General features: G+C 45.0%; 1 protein-coding gene across 5 annotated transcripts in view; it reads left to right on the plus strand.

Moving 5' to 3' along the window:
- Positions 1–23,731, plus strand: part of PRKAG2 (protein kinase AMP-activated non-catalytic subunit gamma 2) — a 333,890-nt gene extending 310,159 nt beyond the window's left edge. For 4 of the 5 annotated variants that reach the window (XM_090047729.1, XM_090047730.1, XM_090047731.1 and 1 more), the window contains 6 exons: positions 3,661–3,787; positions 6,204–6,369; positions 6,777–6,814; positions 11,972–12,118; positions 20,259–20,352; positions 22,619–23,731. In XM_090047729.1, the coding sequence (XP_089903855.1) occupies positions 3,661–3,787; positions 6,204–6,369; positions 6,777–6,814; positions 11,972–12,118; positions 20,259–20,352; positions 22,619–22,650 (604 nt within the window). In that variant the 3' untranslated portion in view covers positions 22,651–23,731. Of the gene's footprint in view, positions 1–3,660; positions 3,788–6,203; positions 6,370–6,776; positions 6,815–11,971; positions 12,119–12,418; positions 12,485–20,258; positions 20,353–22,618 lie in introns of all 5 variants that reach the window. The other variant, XR_016442380.1, reaches the window with a different exon arrangement.
- The last annotated feature ends 1,262 nt before the right edge of the window (positions 23,732–24,993 follow it).

A 24,993-nucleotide genomic window follows, 5' to 3' on the forward strand; every position in this document is an offset into this window, starting at 1 on the left:
TAATTCAGAATTTCTGCAGTTGGTGTGCATGTAATTAGTCCCTGGGCCTTTTTTAATTTGGGTTAAATAGAAACAAGGTTTGTATTTGTGAATTACAGTAAATTCATGAAGATTGGAAACACTGTTTATGTGGGTTTAATTGACTCCAGCTACAAACTGGCCCAAAATCAGAGATGACTGCTGTTGGGGATACTGTACTGTACTGCAATTTGGAAACTTGCTTCACATCTTCTAATTCCTACCCATAAGTCAAGGAGGGAATGGATTTGATGATGCCATTTCATTCTTAGGAGAACTCTACATGGTTCAGTCATTTACGTACACTGCAATGCAGTCACAAGTCTCAGGTTAGCTTTAACTGAGCTAGCTTGTTTACTAGAAGCAGAGTAGCTCTAGCCAGGCTCTGCCTAGGCATGTGTGTGTGTGTGTTCCTGAAATACAGTGAGAAGCAGGATAAACTAAGAGCCTTATGTTGCCCCAAACCAACTGCCTAAATTGGCTCTTTTATACAGGCGTACCTCGTTTTATTGCGCTTTGCAGATATTGCATTTTTTACAAATTGAAGGTTTGTGGCAACCCTGCGTTGAGCAAGTCTATCGGCGCCATTTTTCCAACAGCGTTTGCTCACTTTGCATTTTTTAGCAATAAAGTATTTTTTTAATTAAGGTATGTACATTGGGTTTTTTTAGACATAATGCTATTGCACAGTTAATAGACTACAGTATAGTGTAAACATAACTTTTATATGCACTGGGAAACCAAAAAATGCATGTGACTCGCTTTATTGCGATATTCGCTGTATTGCGGTGGTCTGGAACCGAACCCGCAATATCTCCGAGGTATGCCTGTACTGTGCTACAGTCTGCAACATAGACGTACCCTCAGTTTCAGTATCCTTTTTCTGGTTTGCTTGGGATCCAGAAGGAGACAGACTTGTGCCACTCCTTGTGGGTTGAGACTTAGTACAGTTCTAGTCCCTGAAACGTCCTTGGATTGTATTTTATGTAATAATCTGAGTTGGAAAAGCAGATACTGAAGAGATGATTCTTGCCTGCTTTCCTTGGCTGTTCCTAATTACTAAGGAATTTTTTTTTTATCTGTGTGCTGCTGTGATAAATGGATTGCTACTTTCTGCATCAGTGGTATACAAATGCTAGCTTTCTGGAGGCTCGTCTTAAGCATTTGTTCCAGCAGTCTAGGAAATTACAAAGATTTAGATGTATTTTAAAATGTGTAATATTTTCTTCTTAAATGTTTACAACATAATCAAAGGAAAAAAAAGAAGTCGCACCAGCATTCCTTAGTTCTTATTGATAATTTCAGAAAAAGTGGAGTTAGAGCAGGGGTGGGCAAAATACAGCCTGCAGGCCAGATCCGGCCTGACATTTGATGACATCTGGCCTGCAGCTGCCCCCACCCACTCCTGCCTGGAGCAGCCCATGCCATGCTCCCATCCCACCCCTGCCGACGGTACCACCGTGGCCGCTGGCCAATGTGTACAGCTTCTCAAAGCGTGCTACAACTATCCCGGTACTGCCCAGTTCACCCTGCCTCCAGCAGCAGGTCCTCTTCCTGCCCCTGCTGCACCGTTCTGAGCAGCAGGTAGTGTAGGGGCAGGTGCTGGGCAGCACAGGCACCTATACATGTGACAGAGTGCTCCTATGACACATGCTAATTAGCATGCGTTGGAGCAGACTCAAGTCTGCTGGAGCGTGCTAATTAGCATGCTCCAGGAACCTCCGCATCACGTGTATTCAGCATCTCCACATTTCAAAATGGCAGTGGGGGGTGTTTCAAGTATAGCTCGGTGCTCAGCACAATGAGGCAGCCAGCTGGGTGGAAGGCAGCTGGAGCTGGAGCCCTGCGTGCTGGGGCAGGACCCGTGTGGTATGGGTGCCCTGAGCGGGAGCAGGCACACATCAGCCCCATGTAGAGCACTGCAGGGGCAGCCATGGGCTGGATTTTGGGGAGTGGGCACTGAACATGCACCACACCTCTCAGGCAAACTCTGCTGCATGTGCCCCCTGGCCCCTCCCCCCCAGTCCTCCAGTCAGCTCTCGGGACCTGGCATGTGGACTGTTATATGCAATATAACATGTTATATCACCTCTACATATACTACTCAGACAAACATAAATCAGGTCACAAAATATTTTTTGAAATAAAATTAAAATATTTTGTGGTAGGTGTTTGATTTTTAATACGCAGTTGCTTTTTATCTCTAATTTGTTCAAATGATATCTTCTGAAACATTTTATGTGTGCAGCCCTTGACAGATCACCAGAACTCGTTAAGTGGCCCTCCAGTCAAAATAATTGCCCACCTCTGAGCTAGTGTTCAGAATACCAAAATGTTGTAGAGTAGGGATTGGGAGCCTTTTGTCCCTGTGGATGACTAGCCCCCCTGGCATGGGCTATGAATCTCTGTGCACTCACCCCTGAAAAGCTCAAGCAACCTGCAGTTAGCCTCACCACACATGCCCAGCCCCTCTGCAGCAAAAGTAACGTTAAGGCACAAAGGAGCAGCAGGGAGCACTGCAGGGGGGATGGGCAGTTCAGCCCAATCCCTGTGCCTCCCCAGGCCAGGTGGGACATTCCCAGGCTGGATCCAATTTTTTTGCAGGCTGTAAGTTGCCAATCCCTATTGCAGAGCCTCTTAGGACTCGGTCACTATTTCAAATAGAGTCAAGCTGTCGTCTTGTACTTTTCCCTCCCCAGCCCCCAGTGATGATCAGATGAAATAAATACATAGGTGTCTTGTCTTCACATGGACAGCTGTCTATACAAGGCCTGTCCAACCCCTAAGTAACAGGGGGCCACACTACTATGAGCCACACCCCCCTTGCTGCACTGTACACATGGGCATTCCCACCTCCCTACCCTGCACTGTGCACTTGGGCAACACCCTCCCACTCTGCAGCGTGTGCACACGCTGCACTGTGCACCCTGCTGACCCACCCCCTGGGACTGAAGCAGGAATCAGAAGCTGAAGCAAGGAGAGAGCCTACAGACCACAGCTGCAGCAGCAGCCAGAGCAATAGCAGGAGGGGTGCGAGGTAGGAGCCTGGAGGCCATACATGAATCCCTCGTGGTCTGTGTGAGGCCTGTAAGCTGCCAGTTGGATAGCTCTGGCTGGCACCATAAGAGGCAAATCCAGGAGCTATTTGGCACTTGTCTGAAGGGGGCACAGGTTGAAACTTAATTGTTTTCACCCTGCAATACGATCCTTTCAACTCAGGACTGAAGAACATCTAGCGCAAGAGAATTGGATACTTTGCATTGCCACTGTCTGTGTCTTTCTGTTTGAAGGACTTCTACGTGAACGCTTTTGAGCAAAATAGTCACTTCAAGTAAAAATGTAAATTGAAGAAATTGTGCACTCCTTCCTGTTGCAGAAGGCTGGTTACTGATTCTTTACTGATATCAAAGGTTCTCTGATCTGTGTGCGTACATCTTCATGTATGTGGTTTTTTCTTAAGCAGGCGTGAAATTTGGTAGCTTTTCACTCTGCAAGTTATGTAATTTCTCCAATATTTTGTTCTAATGTTAGTGTAAACAGTTATTGACCCCATGCATTCTTTGTAGTCCCATTTCATTTTCAAAGTACCTGCTTTGAATTTCACAGTCAGAATTCATTAATGGATTTAATGTTTTTCCTCAGCCTTTTTGATGCTGTATATTCATTGATCAAAAACAAAATCCACAGATTGCCAGTTATTGACCCTGTCAGCGGGAATGCACTTTATATACTTACCCATAAAAGAATCCTCAAGTTCCTCCAGCTTTTTGTAAGTAATCTAAAAAACTCCTTTGATTAACTGATATTAAATAGAAATCTTTTAACATTCATAGTATAAGCCCTTGGCTTGGAAACTTGCTGATAGACTCTTTGACTTGACTTTGACTCTTTTCCTTCAGAAAGTCTGGGCATCTCTTTCCTGACAGCATAAAAGGGTATGCTCCTGCCTTTGGGTATGAGGGAGCTGGCATAGATCATGGCTTCTCTCCTCTCTCCAGTTACAGTTCTGCAGAAAAGTAACTTGTTCAACTCGCTGCTTTCCTCAACTGCTCACTCTCCCCAGCAGAGAGACTTGGATCATGCAGAGCAGAGATGGTTCTTGTCACTCCTGAGCAGCTCCTCTAGTGTGGTCTCAGCAACAAGCTCTGGTGACAGATCAGACCAGGAAATGAGAATTTGAAGTAAACATACAGCCCAAAATAATATTCTTTAACCTTTCTTTTCCTGTTTTCTGTCTCTGCATTCAGTGGACTGAGAAGGAAAAGACACCATTTAGTACCAAATGCATATTGACACATTACCACAAAAGATTAAATAAATTTTTGGGGAAGAGGATTGAAAATTCACATTGTAATCTTAGTTTTGACCTGCTTAAATTCAGATGGGGCTCAGACACATGACACCTTTGCTGCAATGCAGTTAGCTTAAATAAGGAGTAGAGGTGCACCAGTCAGAGGAATATATGCACTTACTTTCTTGAATCTAGTGCGATTAGCCCAAGAAAAGTTAGGAGTAAAACTATGCTGAGCATAGATTATAACGGTGTCAATTGTGCCTATGCTTCCGTTTGCTAAAGGCAAACAGAGTTGTACCTGTTTCCCTGCTAACTAGAGGTGAGAAACTGCAATAGGGCCTGCTGTTGGTAACTGCCCTGTGGAGTTTGTTGTCTGTCCACCTCCACTCCTGAAGTAATTTTACACCCACATAGAAAACTGGTATAAATTGCACTGTGTTGAAGTCTGTTGTGTCCAGAAATGTCTTAGACCTGAGTCTTTCAGCTAATTACCAGGAATCCAGGCTTTCCGTTTGCCATGGAAAAACATGGATTTTCTCCTTTAAAAGAGAAAAACTCAGGAAACCTCCCCTTTTCAGGCTGGCACAGTTCCATCCTGCAAGGTGCTGCTTGGTGCTGGGGGGAGAAGGATATAGGGGGTGCCACATGCATGTGTGCGTGCATACATGCATATGGCAGCCAGTCAGTAGTGGAAAAGCAGCTCCCGCAGCTGTCTCCAGGTAAGTTGGGTGGGAAGGGGCAAACAGAAGTGTCAGGGGGGGGCTCACAGGCAATGTGGGGGAGCATGTGCCCCCCCATCCAGATTTCTGCACCTACAGCCAGGCCAAACCAGCTCTGGGCAGAAGCAGTTTCCACAGCCCAGCAGGTGGGACCCACCATGGGAGGGGGCACTGTGTGCTGCCATGGCTGCCAAGGTGAGGCATGGTGGCAGCGTGAAAGTGTACTCTTACTGATGCCAGGTGGGCAGGGGATGCCTCACCTTGGTGGCATGGGACTCCCCCTGTGCTGGGTCCCACCTGCTGAGCCATGGAAGTAGCTCCTGCCCACAGCTGATCCGGCCAGGCTGTAGCCCGCACCTCACTGTGTTCACAGAAATCTGGGGGTGGTATGCCCCCTTTCTGCCCTCCCAGGCTGTCCTGTGTCCCCCTGCCCCCATGACGCATCACCTGTGTTCCTGCCCCCTATCCCCACTTACCCACCCTCTTCCTCTTTGGAGGGCTGGGAGTAGGGGCAGCAGGCTGGGGATGAGGGGCACCAGCAGGGCTGGGGCACTGTGGACGGGGATTGAGGCTGTAGGACAGGAGTGAAGGGCTGTGGCTTGGGCGGGGGGCACCAGCATGGACAGGGGCATGGAACCAGCATATCAGGGCTGCTCAGCACCCCAAAGCAGTGTGAGGGGGACAGCTGCAACTGGACCCATGTCCTTGTGAGTGAAGAGGGCAGGTGGAGCTCTGATTTCTCATAATAAAACAAAAATCAAATGCCAAAATACATAGGTATTTAAAATGTATTTTATTATAGTGATTGAGGTACTGATAGGCTTCCGAGTTGCTTTCAAATTGTAAATGTATCAATAAAACATTGTGCTCAGCTGATACCTATATAGATAGTAGTGTTTCATTTTAATGGCGGAAAAACATGAATTTTTGGGGAGCGGGGTATGGGGATGCCCTTTCAGACGGAGAAAACCAGGATCCCTATAACTACTAATCTGCTACATTGTTCTGAAACCCTGTGGTACTTACGTGAACTCTGTAGGTAAAGCAGTGAAGACTGACCACTCCTCATGTGAATTTCAGTCATGCCTTCTGGTTCCAGTGCATCTATCCTGAAAGAAAGAAAGACAAAAAAGAAAGAAAGCACAAACATGTGTTCATTTCATCTGTCCTAGGTGTCAGAGATGCCAAAGCCTGCTTTTATGAAGAAGAACCTGGATGAACTGGGGATAGGAACTTACCACAACATTGCCTTCATACATCCAGACACTCCTATCATTAAAGCCTTGAATATATTTGTAGACAGAAGGATATCAGCATTACCTGTTGTGGATGAGTCAGGTGTGTGTTAAGCAGTACGTGAGCATAAAAGCTGGTGGGGGGAAGGTGGAGAGGGATAGATCATTTCATTTGTATTTAGTTATTTTGTACAGTTACCCCTGTGGAGAGAAGTGCTAAAATTGCCTCTTTTCTGCCCTGCCACTTAAATCCCTACTAGGTCATCAAGTAATTAAAAGGGGAAGAATGGGATGAAAGGTTCAGGTTGCAGACCTAGATACTTCCTGTTCAGTTAGTTTCTTTTGAAGTGCGTTGTAGCACAAAAAGGGTTTGTTTGTTGTCGGGGGCAGTATTTTCTGTTTTGATATGTCTGTTTTGTTTCCTTGTAATTGGAAGATACTAAAACTAGGATGCAGGAACATTAATTTTTGTTTTTGAAAGGCCTTACTAACGTATGTTTTCATTTTTAGGAAAAGTTGTAGATATTTATTCCAAATTTGATGTAATAGTAAGTATCTTCTTAAATTCCATAAAATATTTTATATGCAGTGTGGTGTGTCTTTTTAACAATTTCTTTCAGACTTCTATTTCAACTGTTATTCCTTCCTTAACCTTTTAATTCTTTCTAATGAAGTGAAGAAAATGCCATTCAGTTGACTTTGCAATGTTCAGTTGACCATAGTAATAATTTTTATCCAGGGGTAGCTGGTAGTCAAGGCATTTCTAAGACTCAAAAAAATTGTGCCAACACAAGGAAGTTTAGGCTTTTTTTAATACTTCCTCTTAACTATGCCTTTTCCACAACCCGGCCTTATCAATGGTGAAGGACTTCCTCTTGCAGGTTGGGCATATCATTTTAATTGTATTTTCAGTCATTGAAACAAATTAGCTGCCATAGTTGCATGCACCAGTGTACTAAACCTGCCCTCATTGCAGTTCTGTCTGAATCTAGCTCAGACCAGTATTTTGTCATGCCATCCTTCAGTACAGCCTAGCCAGCCTGCCTAGTGAGCAAACCTTCTACGCAGTTGGGATCTCCCAGAAAAAGTCTGAATTTCTCTATTTATCTCTTCTCCACATACCTGCTCCTTCCTGAGGACTTCTGGGGGCTGCCTTGTTCTGTGAAGAGATAAGAGTTTCAGTAGCTTGTACACCAGCCTGCCGGTGTTAGTGGAACATCCAAATGCCTGCAATTTTGCTTTAGAAAATCTCACTACTAAGGGAGAAGAGTACAGAAATACTTTAAAAGTTCCTGTAACAACTATAATCTACAGAATTTGTCTGCATGCAGTGTTCTTGAGAATGAGGGTTCCCAAGCCACAGGGTTTCTGCCTATTCCTTCAGCACTCCTGTTCCTCCTGTCTCTGTTTTTATGGAGAGCATTGCCCTGTTCTTTCTTGGTGACCCTAAGCAGTAACTTGCTGTTGTAGAAGACGGTTGTAACCTCCAAGGAGGTGAAATCTCCAGCCCTAAATCCAGTTTATGACTTGGGCTACGTCTATAACTATCTCCCTGTTGAGACCAGGACCACTACCGAGAAAGCAGTCCTGCCCACATTGAGCAGCATAGATATCTCGGAGAGGTCCTAATGCCACTCTGAGGTGGGAGACCAGACTAGGAGGCAGTCTTTCCCCTACTACATCTTTGGCAGTTGCTTCAGGGCAAGAACATCCATCTCATTTCTCACGCCTTTCATCACGGGCGTTGGAAAGAAAGAAGCTTGAATCCAAATGATTCCTTGAAGACAGAATTTAAAAGAACTCTAAGCAATAATTTGTAATAAAAAGTAGAAATCTGGACAGTATGGCTGCCAGAATCCTTTTAATTTCCAAGGAAGGTAGGCCTGCTCACTAGAAATTAACATGGCTAGAACCAAAACAACTTCAAGGCCAAAAGGCTTATTTTTCTGCTGCCAGCTAGTAACATGCAAGTAAATTAGGCTGCCTTTTGATCTTCTTCCCCTGGGTGGTTGTCTCTTTCATCTACGCTAATTTGCAAATTAGACCATCAAGAATTTAAACATGCTTTGTTCTAAACAATAGCGTCCCTAAACAAATTAAACAAATAAATAAGCATAATCTTCCTTTTAGGAGAAGGTACACGATTGCTTTTCCCTTTAACTTTCAAAAGTCTTAAAGTAAGCCACATATCTTGGCTTTGCTTCCCTGTGCTCATAAAAGTGGCCATCTGCAAATCTTGGGTAAACTGGAAGCTTAAATTAGTACTTTCTAAAGGCTCCTTCAGTCACTCTGATCCTCCTGTTCCATGTTTTCTACAGCCTGGCATGCCGAAGGTGTGAGCTGTCGGTGTGCACACAGGAGGTAGAAGGCCTCATAGTTAAACTGGGGAATTGCAGCCTTGACAACCTCCTGGTCCAGTGGCTTGGGAACTGGCTCCGTGGTCAGTCCCAGGGAGTGATAGTTGATGGAACCATGTCAACATGGTGCATGATGACCAGTGGCATCTCCCAGGGCTCCGTACTTGGACAAGTACTCTTTAACATACTTATAAACTATCTGGATTCTGGTATCGGAAGTGGGCTGGCAATTCAGGCTGCCCTGGATGGGCACTCAAGGTGGACGGATCAAAACCTGATGGCATTCAACACAGAAATGCAAGGTGCTCCACCTCGGGCGAGGGGTGGGGAGAAATCCACATCACACTTATAGGCTTGGCACCATGACCGAAAGGGACTTGGGGGTCATGATTGACCATAAGATGAACATGAGCCACCAATGTGATTGCACACCTGGCAAAGCAAACAAATCCCTAGCTTGCATCTACCAGTGCATCTCAAGGAAGTCCCAGGAAGTCATCCTCCCCCTGTACTCGGCCTTAGTGAGACTGCAGCTGGAGTACTGCATCCAGTTCTGGGCTCCACACTTTAGGAAAGATGTGGAGAAGCTTGAGAGAGTCCAGAGGAGAGGCATGTGCCTGATCAGAGAACAAGACTTATGAGGAGAGACTGAGAGGCAGGGGGCTCTTCAGCCTGGAGAAGCAAAGGCCCAGGTGTGACATTGTGGCAGCCTATAAGGATGTAAGGGGTGTGCATCAGGAACTGGGAGAACGTCTGTTCACCAGGGCACCCCTAGGGAAGACAAGGTCTAATGGTCACAAACTTTGGGAAGGCTGTTTTAGGCTGGACATAAGGACAGACTTCTTTACTGTCTGAGTCTCCAGAGTCTGGAATAGACTCCCCTCAGAAGTGGTGCGCACTTACTTTGGACACCTTTAAGATGCACTTGGATGCTTATCTTGCTGGGACCATTTGACCCCAGTTGACTTCCTGCCTCTTGGGCAGGGGGCTGGACCTGATGATCTTGTGAGGTCCCTTCCAGTCCTAATGTCTGTGAAATCTGTATTACTAAAAAAAAAGTCCTTGCTGGTTGCACATTTCCTGAACCATGATGGCTAAAACAAGCCTCTAACCCTACTTCATCACAGAGCCTCCTGACAGCTGCCACTCAGGAGGCACCTAGCATCATTCTACAAAATCTCTCCAGAAATCTGCCTAATCTTCGAAAGAAAAGCTCAGCTTTGTCTCTCATAACAATTCCTTTAGCTAGGAAGCAATTTAGGATGGCTAAAAATTTAAAAAAACAAAATTTTTCTTTTTGAGAAAACGAACATATGGACTAGATCCTTGCTCAGTAGCCAGGGCCAAAACCTAATTGTACTTGAATGAAAACACTGGACCAGACAATGAAAGAAGTCTGTCTTCATTCTCCTGTTATGCTGTTTAAACATGTTTGACTTTCTTCAGTACCTAAAATAAATAGCTCAGAGCATGCCACCTTCATAACTGCCACCACTCCATCAGCATATGTTCTGTAAAGTGGCTCCACCAAAATCTTGGGTTGAAAAGCCTGGAGATATGAAGCGTTGCCACTTGAGACTTGCATCTCATTCACAACTCACTAAAAAACTGATTGCACATGGGCTCTTGTGTGCCCCCAAAGAACTAAACTAGGTCACACATTTTAAAATGCACAAAGTAATTGAATGTGCAATCACATGTTGCACAAGAGTGCAGTAACTACTTCATTCCATGGGTTGCATATTTAGGACTAGAGGATAAACAGGACCTTACAGATCCTCAAATCCAGTCCCTGGTACGAGCCAATCACATTACATAATTCTATTCCTAAACTGACCTTAAAAGTGAATTAAGTTGTTTTCTCATACTTCTTTTTTTTGGGAAGCTGTTCCAGGACTTTGCTCCTTGGTTGATTATACACTGCCTTCTAATTTACAGCCCAAATTTATTCCTAGCCAGTTTATACTTTTTACGTTTTTGTGCCATAACTGCTTCCCCATAGTGATTTGCAGAGTAATCATATCCCATCTCAATCTCAGCTTTGTAGATTAAATCAAGCCAAGCTCTTTTGAGCTGTTCTCCTAAGATAAGTTTTCTTTTTCTGATTATCTTTATCTTGGTAGCCCATCTCTGCTCCTGCCCCCATCTGAATTCATATTTCTTGAACCTGAGTATACAGAGTAGAGTATCCAGATGAGGTCTCGCCAGTACCTTGTCAGTACTTCCCTGTCTCTATTGGAAGAATCTTGCCTAATACATCCCAGTGTCTCCTTTTTGTGTGCCCCCATCACATAATCATCCTCTGATCATCTGAATACAACCAGGTCTTTCTTCTCCTCCGTTGTGCCCAGTTGATGAGCTCTTAGTTAAGTTCTTGTTATTAATCACCACTGTTTGATGTGGGAAATCGTTATTATAATTTTTCACCCCATTTCTTTCTTTTTGAAGACTTCAGTATCATCCCTTTCTTTCTTATCAAGTCCAGTCCTTCTCTTTATTGCTGATATGTCCCTGTCTGTGTCACCAACACATTCCAACTAATGGAAGAAGAAAAAAGTAGTATCTTCTTTCCTATACCTTTTCTCATAGGAGAGGATATTAGCATTTCTGTGCAAATTCTGTGTATATCAAAATACTCTTGATTTTAACATGAAGACTGTAGATGCTATACCTTTCAATTATTTTAACCCTCTCACTTGCAGTAGTGCTAATGAACTATTATAGTTCAACTGATGAATATGAACTATTGAATTTCTCATAGTTTCAATTTCTGTTTTGGAAATGTATCTTCTGGTGTCCTTGATTGCAGTGCCAAAACAGGCCAGCAGAGGGGGTTTGAGCACAGGTAGAGCAAAAGATGGTAATTAATGCTTTCATTGGGAATGTCCAGACCAGCTGGGGGTCATCTGTTGGAAGAAATAATTGTGGTTAAGGAAACAGTATTTCTCTTTATTACTAAGGTCTCATAAATCTCTGGAATTTGAACTGATTTATAAATTTTGCACTTATTGCGCAAGAGCGGGAGGAATTGCTTTGAGTCCTTCAAGTCCAAGATCTGTTAGCAAAATGAGTAATTTGTCAGTGGCTGGGCGCATACCACAATCCAGGATTAATTTTTGTCAAGTCTATCATGATGCATTTAACTGAACTGCAGACTTGGCTTTCCTTATGCACTGAAGGATCGCTGATATGCTTAGCTTAGCCAAGGTGTTTACTATGTGAAGTGAAAATGCTCAGTCTGCAATATAACACTGGACTGATATTTGCATGCATAGGTCAGTGCCAAAATATTCACCCACTTGTCTGTTATAAAGACTGCAGCTGATTTCTCTGCATGTTATTTTTCAGAATCTTGCTGCTGAAAAAACCTATAATAACTTAGATATCACAGTGACGCAAGCCCTGCAGCACCGTTCTCAGTATTTTGAAGGTGTTGTGAAGTGCAGTATGCTGGAAACACTGGAGACCATTGTGGATAGAATAGTGAAGGCTGAGGTGAGAGTGCTTTTGTATTCACTTTAATTTTTAAAGCAGTATGATAACAGGGGTACCAAATGTGTGCTTTGACTTTAAAGTAGTACAAAGTAATTTTGCTGATACTCCATGGGTAAAGTTTCTCACAATCTTCATGTGTAAATACTGAAGTTTGGGTTACTGCAGTTATGAAGAATCTGCAGGGAGTCTTGGTGAAATCTCTGGTTTCATTTGGGGCTTACAGGGGGGTAAGGGAATTGCAAGGGTTTTTTTTATTGTTTCCATTTCCACTTAGCCTTATTCCTGTGCCTTACACCTTAGGTCCACCTCTTGATGGAAGAGTTATTCAAAATGAAAGTTAAAAGAAATGCTGCCTTCTAAACCTATGTAAGAGCAAATGGAAGATTCCTGAAACTGCATTGTATCTAACCCTTTGCAGATGACCACCACAACATACATACATACATACATAAGCTTCTGAGGATTTCTTGTTTAGTTTTAATAATGAATTATCAACATTGTGCTTGAAGGACAGAGCCTTCCATTGCCACATGTCACCCTTGTTCTGTTATCTGGTCTTGCTACTCATGCTGATGACCTTGCAGAAGCTGGCAGTGTTTCTTCAGGGACAGTGCAATCAGGCCTTCTTTTGCTATGTTTTTCCACAGTAACCTCTGGATGGATTGAAACCAGAAGCAAGGGAGTCCTGTGTGAACACTGGGAAATTTGCATTGCTATAAGATAGCATGGGAGGGACTGCAAGAGCTAGAGACAGGAAGGACTAGAAATTGAGGTGAGGCTGGCTGAGACGACAGCTAGTGACCATGTTGAGTTCTAGGCCTTAGCGCAGGCTCGGGAGAGTTGTTGGCATGTCGGAGCAATTCCAAAATCTCAGAGCTTGCTGGTAAACTGAGGCACTGGGTGGATGAAAAAAAAATGGGATGGAACTTCATTTGCATCTTTAAAATGTACTCTTCTAGAACAACTTACCAGATGAATGTGCTACCTTGTCATAGACAACTACCTAAGCTGCCAATTTCTTCAGAGCTAAGTCATTTTATTTCTCAAACAGTGTAAGCTTTCACTGAACTGCAGAGTCATTGCTGCATTCATATCAGTGCAGCAGTACACATCTCTGAGAACTGTTTCAACTTAGGAAGATAGATCTGGGTTTGTCTACTCATTTGAGTACCTTTAAAGAAAAAAAGTGTTGCAACTTTTTAAGGACAACAAAAAGCCTTTTTCAAGTACATTGGGAGCAAGAAGTGGGCACCAGGCAATGTAGGGCCCCTGCAAGTTGCAAACCGTAATCTTGTGGCTATGCCAGACAAGAAAGATGATATTTTTTAATAGTTTCTTTGCCTCTGTTTTCTTGAACAGGGACTGGGACATCCCACCTACCAGAGGTAGGGACAATCTTGGGGAAAGCTCTGTCAGGCCTTCAGTCAGCGCAGATGTAGTTAGGGATCTTCTGGAATGGCTAGACATTTTTAAATCTGCAGGTCCAGATGCCCTCCACCCAAGTATGAGTATTTGTGGTCATCTAGCCAAGTGCTGGGGGATTGGAAACTGGCTAATGTGGTCCCAATTTTCAAGAAAGGGAGGAGGGAGGACCCAGGTAACTAGGCCTGTAAGCCTCACCTTGCTGCTTGGGAAGATCTTGGAGAGACTCATCAAGGAGCACATGTGTGGGGGGCCAGCAGGGGAGATCATGCTCAGGGGCAATCAGCCTGGGTTCATCAGAGGTAGGTCCTGCCTGACCAACCTGGTTGCCTTTTATGACCACGTGGCTAATCCTTGGATGATGGTGTCGCCGTGGATGTAGTCTTTCTAGACTTCAAGAAGGCCTTTGACACTATCTCTCATCCCATCCTCATCAATAAATTAAGCGACTGTGGCATTGATGCCTGCACAGTTGGATGGGTAAAAAATTGGCTGATGGGGCGCACCCAGAGAGTAGTGGTGGACGGGTTGTACTCAACCTGGCGAGATGTGAGCAGTGGGGTCCCCCAGGGCTTGGTCCTTGGGCCCGCACTGTTTAACATCTCCATTGGCAACTTAGACAAGGGGGTAGAAAGCACGCTGTCCAAGTTTGCTGACGACACTAAGACGTGGGGCGAGGCGGACGCACTTGAAGGGAGAGAGAGAGGCTGCAAATAGATTTAGACAGACTACAAAAGTGGGCAGATGAGACTAGGATGGGGTTCAAAGTAGACAAATGCAGGGTGCTGCACCTTGGGAGAAGGAATCCACAGCATACGTACAGGCTGGGGAGTTCCCCTCTTGAAAGCACAGAGGCGGAAAGGGATCTTGGAGTCATTATTGGCTCCAAGATGAACATGAGCCGCCAATACCAGGCCACAGCCAGCAAGGCCAGCCGTACCTTGTCATGCATCCAAAGGTGCATCTCAAGCCGGTCCAGGGAGGTGATAGTCCCCTTCTATGCAACTTTGGTCAGGCCACAGTTGGAGTACTGCGTCCAGTACTGGGCACCACACTTTAGAAAGGATTTGGCCAGCCTGGAGAGGGTTCAGCGAAGGGCCACCTGCTTGGTGACAGGGCAGCGGGACAGACCCTGCGAGGAGAGACTGATGGGATTCGTTAAAAGACTGATGAGACTTGTTAAGGATTACCTTGAGGGCTTAGATGTGTCCAAATCGGCAGGCCTGGATGACCTTCATCCGCAGGTGCTGAGGGAATTGGCTGGTGTCATTGCGGAGCCACTGGCACGGCTGTTCGAGGATTCCTGGCGCTCGGGCCAAGTCTCTGACAACTGGAAAAGGACCAATGTGGTCCCTATTTTCAAGAAGGGGAGGAAGGAAGAGCCTGGCAACTACAGGCCAGTCAGCCTCACTTCTATCCTGGGGAAGGTCTTTGAAAAAATTATCAAGGGCCACATTTGTGAGAGCCCTGCTGGGGAAGTAAGGTTGAGGAGTAACCAGCATGGGTTCATGCAAGGCCGATCCTGCCTGACTAACCTGGTCTCTTTCTATGACCAGGTAACAAAGAGCTTAGATGGGAAGGAGGAAGTCGATGTCGTCTTCTTGGACTTCCAGAAGACCTTCGACACAGTGTCCCACCCGATTCTGGTGGGCAAGCTGAGGGACTGCGGCATTGATGAATGCACGGTCACATGGGGCAAACTGCCTCCAGGGGTGCACCCAGAGGGTGGTGGTGGATGGGTCGATCTTGACCTCGGGGGTGTGGGCAGCAGAGTCCCCCAGGGCTCGGTCCTGGGGCCGGTGCTGTTCAACATCTTCATTAGCGACCTGGACGAGGGTGTGGAGAGCACCCTGTTCAAGTTCGCTGGTGACACCAAGCTGTGGGGTAAAGGGAATACACCAGCAGGCAGGAACCGCATCCAGGCAGACCTGGATAGGTTGGAGAAGTGGGAGGATCTGAACAGGGTGCGGTTCAACAAGGACAAGTGCAGGGTGCTGCACCTGGGGAGAGGGAACCAGCATTATGGTTATAGGTTAGGGGCTGACCCTCTCAGCAGCACAGAGGCAGAGAGGGATCTTGGAGTCAGGATTGACTCCAGGATGAATATGAGTCGCCAGTGCGACGAAGCAATAGGCAGAGCCAACTGCACCCTGTCATGCATCAACAGCGGCATCACTAACAGGTCCAAAGAGGTCTTGCTGCCCCTCTATGCGGTGCTGGTCAGGCCGCAGCTGGAGTCTTGTGTCCAGTTCTGGGCGCCACACTTCAGGAGGGATGTGGAGGAGCTGGAGAGGGTCCAGAGGAGGCCACTCGTATGGTCGGGGGCCTCTGTGGCAGCCCTGTGAGGAGAGGCTGAGGGACCTGAATCTCTTCAGTCTCTGCAAGAGGAGACTGAGGGGGGATCTTGTGGCTGCCTACAACCTTATCAGAGGCCAGCAGCAGGGTCTCGGGGAAAGTCTGTTCACCAGGGCCCCGCTTGGGGTCAGCAGGAACAATGGTGAGGAGGAGAGGTTTAGGTTAGATATTAGGAAGAACTACTTCACTGTAAGGGAGGCCAGAGCCTGGAATAGGCTTCCCAGAGTGGTGGTGCTCTGACCTTCCCTGGAGATCTTCAAGAGGAGACTGGACAGGCACTTGGCTGGGGTCTTATGACCCCTGCCACCCCCAGTGCTCCTTCCTGCCCATGGCAGGGGGTCAGACTAGGTGATCTGTCTAGGTCCCTTCCCACTCATTGATTCTGTGACCTGAACCTGTTCAGCCTTGGCAAGAGGAGGCTGAGGGGGGACCTGGTGGCTGCCTACAAACTCATCAGGGGAGATCAACAGCAAATAGGTAGAGCCCTTTTCTCCCCAGCACCACCTGGGGTGATGAGGAACACTGGTAATAAGCTGATGGAGAATAGGTTGTTTAGAGATCAGAAGGCAATTTTTTACAGTTAGGGTGGCCAAAATCTGGAACCAGTTTCCCAGGGAAGTGGTCCTTGCCCCTACCTTGGGCAAATTCAAGAGGAGGTTGGATGATCACCTGTCTGGGGTCTTGTGAACCCAGCATTCATTCCTGCCTGTGGCAGGGGGTCAGGCTAGAAGATCTGTTCAGGTCCCTCCTGACCCTAGCTACTATGAACTATGAAACCCTGAATGCTGTGAAAAACATCCAGGATACAGTGCTTTACAAAAGTCTTCATCTATCATTCTGGCAAGGCTGGTTGAGAAACACTCAGTTCGAGCCACACTTGGGTAATAAAACAAGCTCAAGCATGCAAATATCATAAAGATGCATGTAAATTCAGATGAAAATGCATAATATTACTGTAACCTGTATTCTTGATTGCATTTAGTTTCATGCCTGTGGTACTTGCCGTCTCCCATGTGGCATTAGCGTGACTGAAGAGAGAACTGTTTGTTTCTACACAAAGGAATCCTTCCAGATGATTTGTCTGCCTTTAGAACAGAGTTGGTTGGTGGTTAATTCTGGAGCTGCAGTGAGGTTGGTCTGAGTTTATTTTCCAAGCAGGATTCATACAGAATCAGTTCCAGGGTAAGGCAGGGGTGTCAGACTTGCTTTGTGTCTTGGGCCGGATTCGGACTGTGGGGCCCCTTGCAGGTCAGATTTGGTGTGGGGCTGTGCAGCAGTAAGGGGACAAGTGGCTCCAGACCAGGTAGCTACTTGCCATGGCAGAGGCTCCGCACGTGTGGCAGGCCAGGTGGCTTCAGTGCAAGCAAGGGCTGTGTCACAAAGCTCTCGCTTGCTCCCTGGTAGTCTTGCGCCCGGATTTCCTGGCCCATGGATTCAGTGGGTCTCCAGGCCTAAGTCTGACACCCCTGGGGTATGGGATTGCAGACTCCTTTACACCAACACTAGCAAATGCCAGAAGGTGCAATCTTGAGAGGAAGCAGACCTTGTCAAGTCTTTCATCCAGTTTCATCTGATGCTACATTTTCCAGTGTTTGGGTGCTCTTATCATCTATCTGCTCCAGTATCAGTAGCTGTAGTGAGTAAAAGGGAAATGCAAAAAATGTCCACCTATCGCGAGCTTGCAGGAGCAAATCAGAATGACTTGGTTCAGTCACTAGCCGAGTCAATCTAGAATTTCACCTTCTGCAGTTTACGTGATTTTGCATCTTCAGCCTTCTAACTTTCCTCTTATTGATGATTTTGAGAAGTTGCTCAAATTAATTTTCACTCCTTGGGGGGCTCCATTAACTGCATCACGTGGCACTATATCATCTCACGTCCTCTGTGTTCACTGTAGCCTCAGTCCAAAAACTTGAGATCTGTGCATTACTGAGTCCTGAATTACCCATATGAGGTCTGAGTTAGAGGTCTTAAATCCATTTCAGTCTTGAAGAAAGTCTTCCTTCCTGGATGCTCAAACTGAATGTGATATGCAAATCCTTGGTCTCCCTTACTCTGTAAGAAGCAGGTTGTGTCCTCTGATAGATTCACTTTTCTTTGGAAGCTTTATGGAACGGAGGGGCCAGGTGAAAAAGGAACCATTAAAAGACGAACAAGTTGAATAGGACTTATGTAGATGTAGAAATCCCAAATTTTCATAGAATCAGGCAGCGTGTCTCACGAGGTGTGGCCCATCTTGGCCAGCTTACCTGACCCTTTCCTCATTAACCTTTGTTTCACCAGGTGGCAGCTGTGAGAAGGGAAACCACCTTTGCAAGAGGAACCTGCCTTTCAAGATTTGCCATTTAGCTACAGTACAGTTCAGTTCATGTAACTCTATGCACCCATTCCATTTACCATCTAATAGGAAAAACGAATGAATGTATTCTTGTGCAGGCTGCATAGCGAATGAAAATGCCCCAAGTAAATGGATATATTATGCACAAATACAAAATGATTCTCTATGTATCTATGGTAACTAGAGGCATTAAAACATACCAGATGTACAGCCCTTTACCCCCAGTAATGTCATAAGCTGCCACTGGCTCAGAATTGGAGTGAAAGTCCCACATCTTGTGTGCAGAATCTTTTTGCTATAAAAATATGGTACTAAATTCATGCAATTGAGTGCTTGATCATATCAAGGAAGAACTGGGGGGTTAAAGTGTTACAACTTGCCTGCTGCACCTAGTCCAGCCTGTAAGAGTGAAGAATGCTGGTTGCATTTCAAATACAGAACTGGAAACAGTAGTGTCATCGTTTGCAGTTGTAATCATTTACCATCATGTGAAAAAATGTCTTATAGAAAATAGGTGTGAACAATGATAAAATGAAGGAAATGGTTATATGCCCTGCCTTATTATTTTAAAGCCTCACAGTATTTGGTTGTTAATTAAGATACTTACATTTCATGCTGGAGTATGACTTGGTCATGTCCATGGGTTTACAGAGTTACAGTGTCAGGCTGCTCCATTTAAATTATTCAGGCTAAATTGTTTCATAGTAAAAAGTTAATAATTGCAGTAAGTAAACAAATGATAGCACTCCCAGCTTGGGAAAGAATAGATTGGTTGGTTTCACTTTTGTTGGCGGTCTGTTTTATTCTTTTTTTTGATTCACCTGGATTGATGTAATGTTGCAATGTTCAGTATAAACACTGCAGGCAAATATGTCTTTGAAAGAAATCTATTTCCCCTGGAATTAAATCACACACAAAACTGCTTCATGTGCGTTTAGAAGGCCTTAAAATCCCCCTCTGAAAAAGGACTAAGAGCACTTGCACAGCTGTTCCTAAGTGGCTGCCTACGTTTAGAGCTGCCTGCTAGCTTTATTGAAAATGTTCAGTGCAGAGAGAGCTCAGCGAAGAGAGGGCAGTGTTCAAAACCAACCATGTTCTCACCACGCAACTGATTTGGGCCTCAGGATGTGAGTACACTGCACACATGCTGTGCCCGCATGTTGCATCTTTGCCTGCATTATCCCCACCAAGAAGCAGTTGGCCAACTGCACGTAACACAGTAGGCAGATGAATTGGCATCAACTCTCTGCCACTAATTAGTCCACCCACGGTGTCATGTGGACTTGACCTCACTGCTTCCAGTCCAGATGCGGAAACATGTAGAGCCCTGCAGTGTGTGGGAGGGAGCTTCTGCCAGGAACATGTCGTTTGTGGTCTAGACATGGCTTCAGCCTCACTCTTACAGCCTCGCCAGGGACGTATGGGGCTGAGCACAAATCACAGCTCACTGAGACTGAAAGTCTTTTCCTGGGGACAGCGCACCCATCCAAATGCAACTTGATTTGAAGTCCTAGGCTGAGGCGGCAGATGTATGCTGATGAAAAGCATGTGCTGCTGCTTTTTCGTCTCTTAGGCCCAGATCTTGTTTGTACATTCTTAGTTCTGAATACCTTTGATAAGAAGTTGTTAATCCAGTAAATACATAACCTACAGTAACATTTGATTCAGTTTCTTTCAGTGTAGCAGCATGTAAAATCTCACAGATATTTAGATGTTGTTAAAATAGTATTATTTCTGGGCTGGTATCACCCAAGCTTTCCTTCAGATATTCTGATTGTTGCCATGTCAGACGAACATTACAACTGGGGCTGCTTTAAGATAAACTTGTTTTCAGCTGCCTGGAAGGTAAAGGGCATTGATAATGTCAGTTAAGAACATGTCGACTTTGAGCAATTTCTTTCCTTTCCTAATTGTGGAAACTTGCTCACTTTACAGCCCACTGCGATAGGATTCTGATTTCTGTGTTGCCACCGTTTGTTAATTGGGACAATTTCTGTTTTATAATGTGCTGTTCCCTGCTTATAGGTTCACCGTCTGGTGGTAGTGAACGAAGCAGATAGCATTGTGGGCATCATCTCCCTCTCGGACATTCTTCAGGCTTTGGTGCTCACGCCAGCAGGTATTCGTGCTACCTTCTGACATGTTCTGTACCCATTTATATCCAGTAGCCTATCAAATGCTGTTCCTAGGCTGTTGGATTCAGTGTAAATGCTGGTCTCCAGATACTGATCATAATGGTGGAACCGTCTTGATTTTAAGTAAAATAACTGCTTGATCATATTTCCTAGCGTATTTTCATTTTTTCACTTACCTCTTAAATACTGTATCAGGCATTCACCATTAGAGTCAAGCTGTGCTTACCGGGCTGCAAGCCAAACTGGCTGTACAGGCTGCTACTCTTATATTTTCTTTCCAGAGCTTTTGACCAGAGACTCTTCTGGCCATGGCAGTGCCATGGGGTTTGCTCTAGCCTGGTGGTGATGGTATAAAGAGCAGCGTACGCTTCGTGCTCTTCAGTTCCTCTCAGCCGCCCACCTGAGATGCAGTAGTTACTGGCCGCTGCTTGCAGACGGCATTTGTTCTTCTCAGTGGTTGTACCATTTTTTCTTTTGACAACTTTCCTTTAGTTTCTGTTTCTTACCTTTTATGTGATTTTGTTTTTCTGCCCTCTCCCCTACATGTTTGTTGAGTGAGGTACCGCCTCATAGACTTCAGGCTGGGGCAGTCTGTGGAGCAGTGGCAGTCTCAGATGGCTGTTTGCAATGCACAGAGTGAGGTGTGATCCTGATGGCACCAGCTTCTGCAGATCCTGCAGGTTCTGCTCTGGGATCTGTTCTTTATTGCAGGGCAGTGACAGGCAGCTCCAACTCGCATCACCAGCCGACATGTGAGACCTCTTGGCCAGCTCATAGTTCTGTTAGCGCCCAGCCCATCTCTGAAACTGCCTGCTGGGGGCCCCAGCACTTTGTAGTGGGGTGTCCAGGTAGAATTAGCGTAACACGACAGGGCCAATATAGTGATTTGGTTCCATAACTCATGCTGGTGGCAGTTTTGCACTTCTCTTGGATCAGCCAATACATAGTGATTGTCAATTTGTAGACATTTAGCAGGGCACGAAAGTAAAAGTTTTGGAGTGTTTGAAGTCAAACATGCTGGATTTTCTTGGAGGAGGGAAGACAAAAACAAAAGTTGCCTGTACCTTGGGCTACATTAGAGCTGAATGTGTTCCTTCAACAAAAACACCTAGCCATAAATCTGACTAGCATCTTTCACTTGTGCCCGGGTTACTACATTAGTCTGAGATTAGCCATTCTGTCTACCTCAGTCCAGCAGATGTAAGGAAATACAGCTTTTCTGAGGGATCTCTCCTCCACCAGAGAGACTGCTGGATGTGGGGAACAGGACCTGTTGTACTTAACATAGTGTACAGCCATGCACCATTCAGCCTCCCCCAGTGCCTTAGAGCTCTGGCCTCTAGTCGGGTGTCTGAGCTCCCTTTGAGTATAACTCCATCATTGCTCAGCTCGCGCAGTTTGACTGGAAGAGAGGAGGAAGAGCTTGATGCCACAACTTGCCCACAGAGGTGATGAAGGGGTCAGAGGAAATCTTGTACACTGAACAGATCTTTCACCTCTGCACCATTTGTGCCTCTGGGATGGTAGCATGCCCCGTTAATCAGGATGTTCCTCTCTACCAAAGGAACTGGTGAACCCACAGTGCAATTTGGGCATGGTCCTCTGGCTCAGTCTCAAATACACCTTCAGGAGGATGCCTTAGTGCTGATATTGGCTCAAGCAAATACACAACCAGAAAAACCTGCCAAGGACCTTTGGCACAGGTTCTCAGTAACTTCCTAAAGGAGGCTGAAAAATTATCACCAGTTCAGTGCCTGTCTGAGAGAGGCCAGGGACAGACAATCATTTTAACATTCAGTCATTGTAAAAAGGGAAAGGGGGGACTTGGTGCTTGGGAGCACACCTCAGTTATTCCAGCATCTGTCTGCTGAATGGGCATAAGCAGAGCTAAACTACTATCATTTTAAACCTGTTTCATTCATTAGCTCTGCTTACACCTGTACAAGAGGAGATGCATGCAACTTATAATAGAGACTGGCTCTGTAATCCTCAACCTGTCTGGCCTGTGGGCTGGGTGTCTGGTGCGAGATCAGTCCAGAGGCCAGATCCTGCATATAGGGTGGCAGGCAGGGTTGGTCCACCATGCTGGATCAAACCCTGTGCACCGGCCAGCCAGTCCCTGGTAGGACATGCCGTATGTTCCAAAGTGAGTGGTGCTTTTCAGTGATGTCCCACAACTGCGACATTGTGTCAGCAAGAAAACTGCATGTATTTGCATGGTCTGAATTTGTTTTTCCTCTTTATTAACAGGTGCCAAACAAAAGGAGAGTGAAGCTGAATGACTGCTGTGAATGTACAGACCTTTGTAGGAGAACTTGAACAAAGTTTCTGGGTCAAGTTTGTCTCAAGAACACTGACTGCAATAGAAAAGAGCAGAATAGTGGAGAAGGTGCATTGGGACTTAGTGATGGGTAATGAGTCTATTTCCCCACAGTGATGTCGCAAAAAAGCAGCATGACGAAAGCTTATATGTTAAAATGTAGGCTTGTATTTCAAAATGTCTTCAAAACATTTGCTGAAAGACTTCACATGATGTCCTTCATTAAAATGCACTGTATTTTGAAACTCTTTCATTTTGTATTTGACAGAAGTCACTGGTCAGCAATGGATATATGTGACATAAGGCAAGTGTATGGCATATTCATATCATAGTGCCTTATGTCAGAATACAGCAATATGTCATCACTGTTGCCCATCACTGTCCGAGGAAGTATTGTGCTTAAACAAGACACTGTATGTGAATGTGAAAGTCTTTGAAACCTAAAACCAAATCAGATTCAGTTCTCATTAGATTTGTCATACAAGTTGTAATTTGAGTATCAGTACATTTCCTTCAAACTTTAATGACAGTTTTGTGTTAAATGTTGCATTTGGAACTGAGATGTAAAACGAGACTGATTTTTGAGAACAGCTTTATTTATTTTTACTTTCTGGCAATTTTTTACACATCTTCGGTGGATAGCGAAAAACTTCACCATATCCATTAATAAACTCTTGATTGTTATACAAAACAGTGGCAAATCTTCTCATTATTTAAAACTTTGGAGCTGCAGAGGCTGTGGCTTGTAGATCAGTCCACATTCCTGTAAGGTTTCCAGAAGCATGCCTTGACAAGTGTTCTGGATTGGCATACAGGTACCGTGGAGGAAACGAAGTGCCAGAGAACTATATATTTTCCTCTGTATTAAAATGTAAAATCATGTTTGTAAGACTATGGATAACATTTTTGTAAATGATGCTGATGTACACAGATGCAAGGAGCAGGGAAAGTTTTTTTGCTAATGTAAATGCACTGTAAAGCTTGGAGATGAGACTGTACTTGTAGACTCTTGCAAATGGAAGAAATTAAACAACCCTACTGTATCCGTTTGTTCATAGCATTTCTTGAAAATGCCAGACCTCCATGCATGTTGCCGTGTAGATACTCAGTTTGGTAATGTAAACTAGGAGCTTGAATCATTCTTTTCTCCCTCCCGTTCTGCTGGGATGAAGCCAGTACAAAAATTTCAAAAGCACATTTCTTTCCCTGGAATATTAAATGACACTTTAAACTATTTATTAAAACCAAATGAATATTACATCTCATACGTATGCTGTGTATTGTGCCAGTTAGGTTACTGAAAGTGGATTGATCTGTCATTGTCTAGTTCCACACACAGAAAATGGGGGAGGCCGAGTAGTTTTGATTTAATTGGGGTTTAAAAAAAAAAAAAATCTGTCTAATCCAGATCATGGTTTCTGCACACCTGAAATGTGAGTCTAAAATACCATTGTTGATTAGTAGCATCTCATGGGACTCTGTTTTCTGTACAAAATCCAAACCTGTTCATGCAGTATGCTGACAAATAAATAAATGTTTTTTTTATTTTTTCACTCCCCTTTTTATTTTATTGCTTCTGAAAAGCTTGAAAAGAATTTTCTCCCACAACTTTTAGTTTTTGCTTATATAAATGTTGACTTTTTCCTATGCATTCCTGTACCACCTCTGGGGAGTCTATTCCAGACCTTAGGCACTCAAATCGTAAAGAAATGTTTCCTTATGTCCAATCTGAAGCGATCTTCAGTCAATTTGTGTCCATTGTTTCTTGTCTTCCCCTGGGGTGGGGAACAGATGCTCCCCCAGGCCCTGATGCATACCCCTTATATACTTATAGGCTGCCACCAAGTCCCCTCTAAGTCTTTATTTCTCCAGACTGAAGAGTCCCGAGTCTTTCAGCCTCTCCTTGTATGACCTGTTCTCCAGACCTCTAATCATGCACATGGCCCTCCTTTGGACTCTCAAGCTTCTCCACATCCTTCCTGTAGTGCGGCACCCAGAACTGGATGCAGTACTCCAGCTGTGGTCTCACCAAGGCCAAGTAGAGTGGGAGGATGACATCCTTAGTCTTGCCTGAGATGCATCAGTAGGTACATGCCAGCGTTTGATTCACTCTGCCAGCTCCAGCACCGCATTAGTGGCTCGTGTTCATTCTGTGGTCAGTCATGACCCCCGGGTCTCTTTCAGTTGTGCTGACAAGCGTAGCACCGCTGAGCCTGTAAGTGTGTTGTGGATTATTTCTTCCCAGAGGGAGCACTTTACGTTTCTCTGTGTTAAACATCATCAGGTTTTGATCCACACACCTTGC

Source organism: Crocodylus siamensis, chromosome 5, assembly GCF_052110815.1.
Source record: "Crocodylus siamensis isolate JL-2025a chromosome 5, ASM5211081v1, whole genome shotgun sequence".
NCBI classification, from domain to species: domain Eukaryota; kingdom Metazoa; phylum Chordata; order Crocodylia; family Crocodylidae; genus Crocodylus; species Crocodylus siamensis.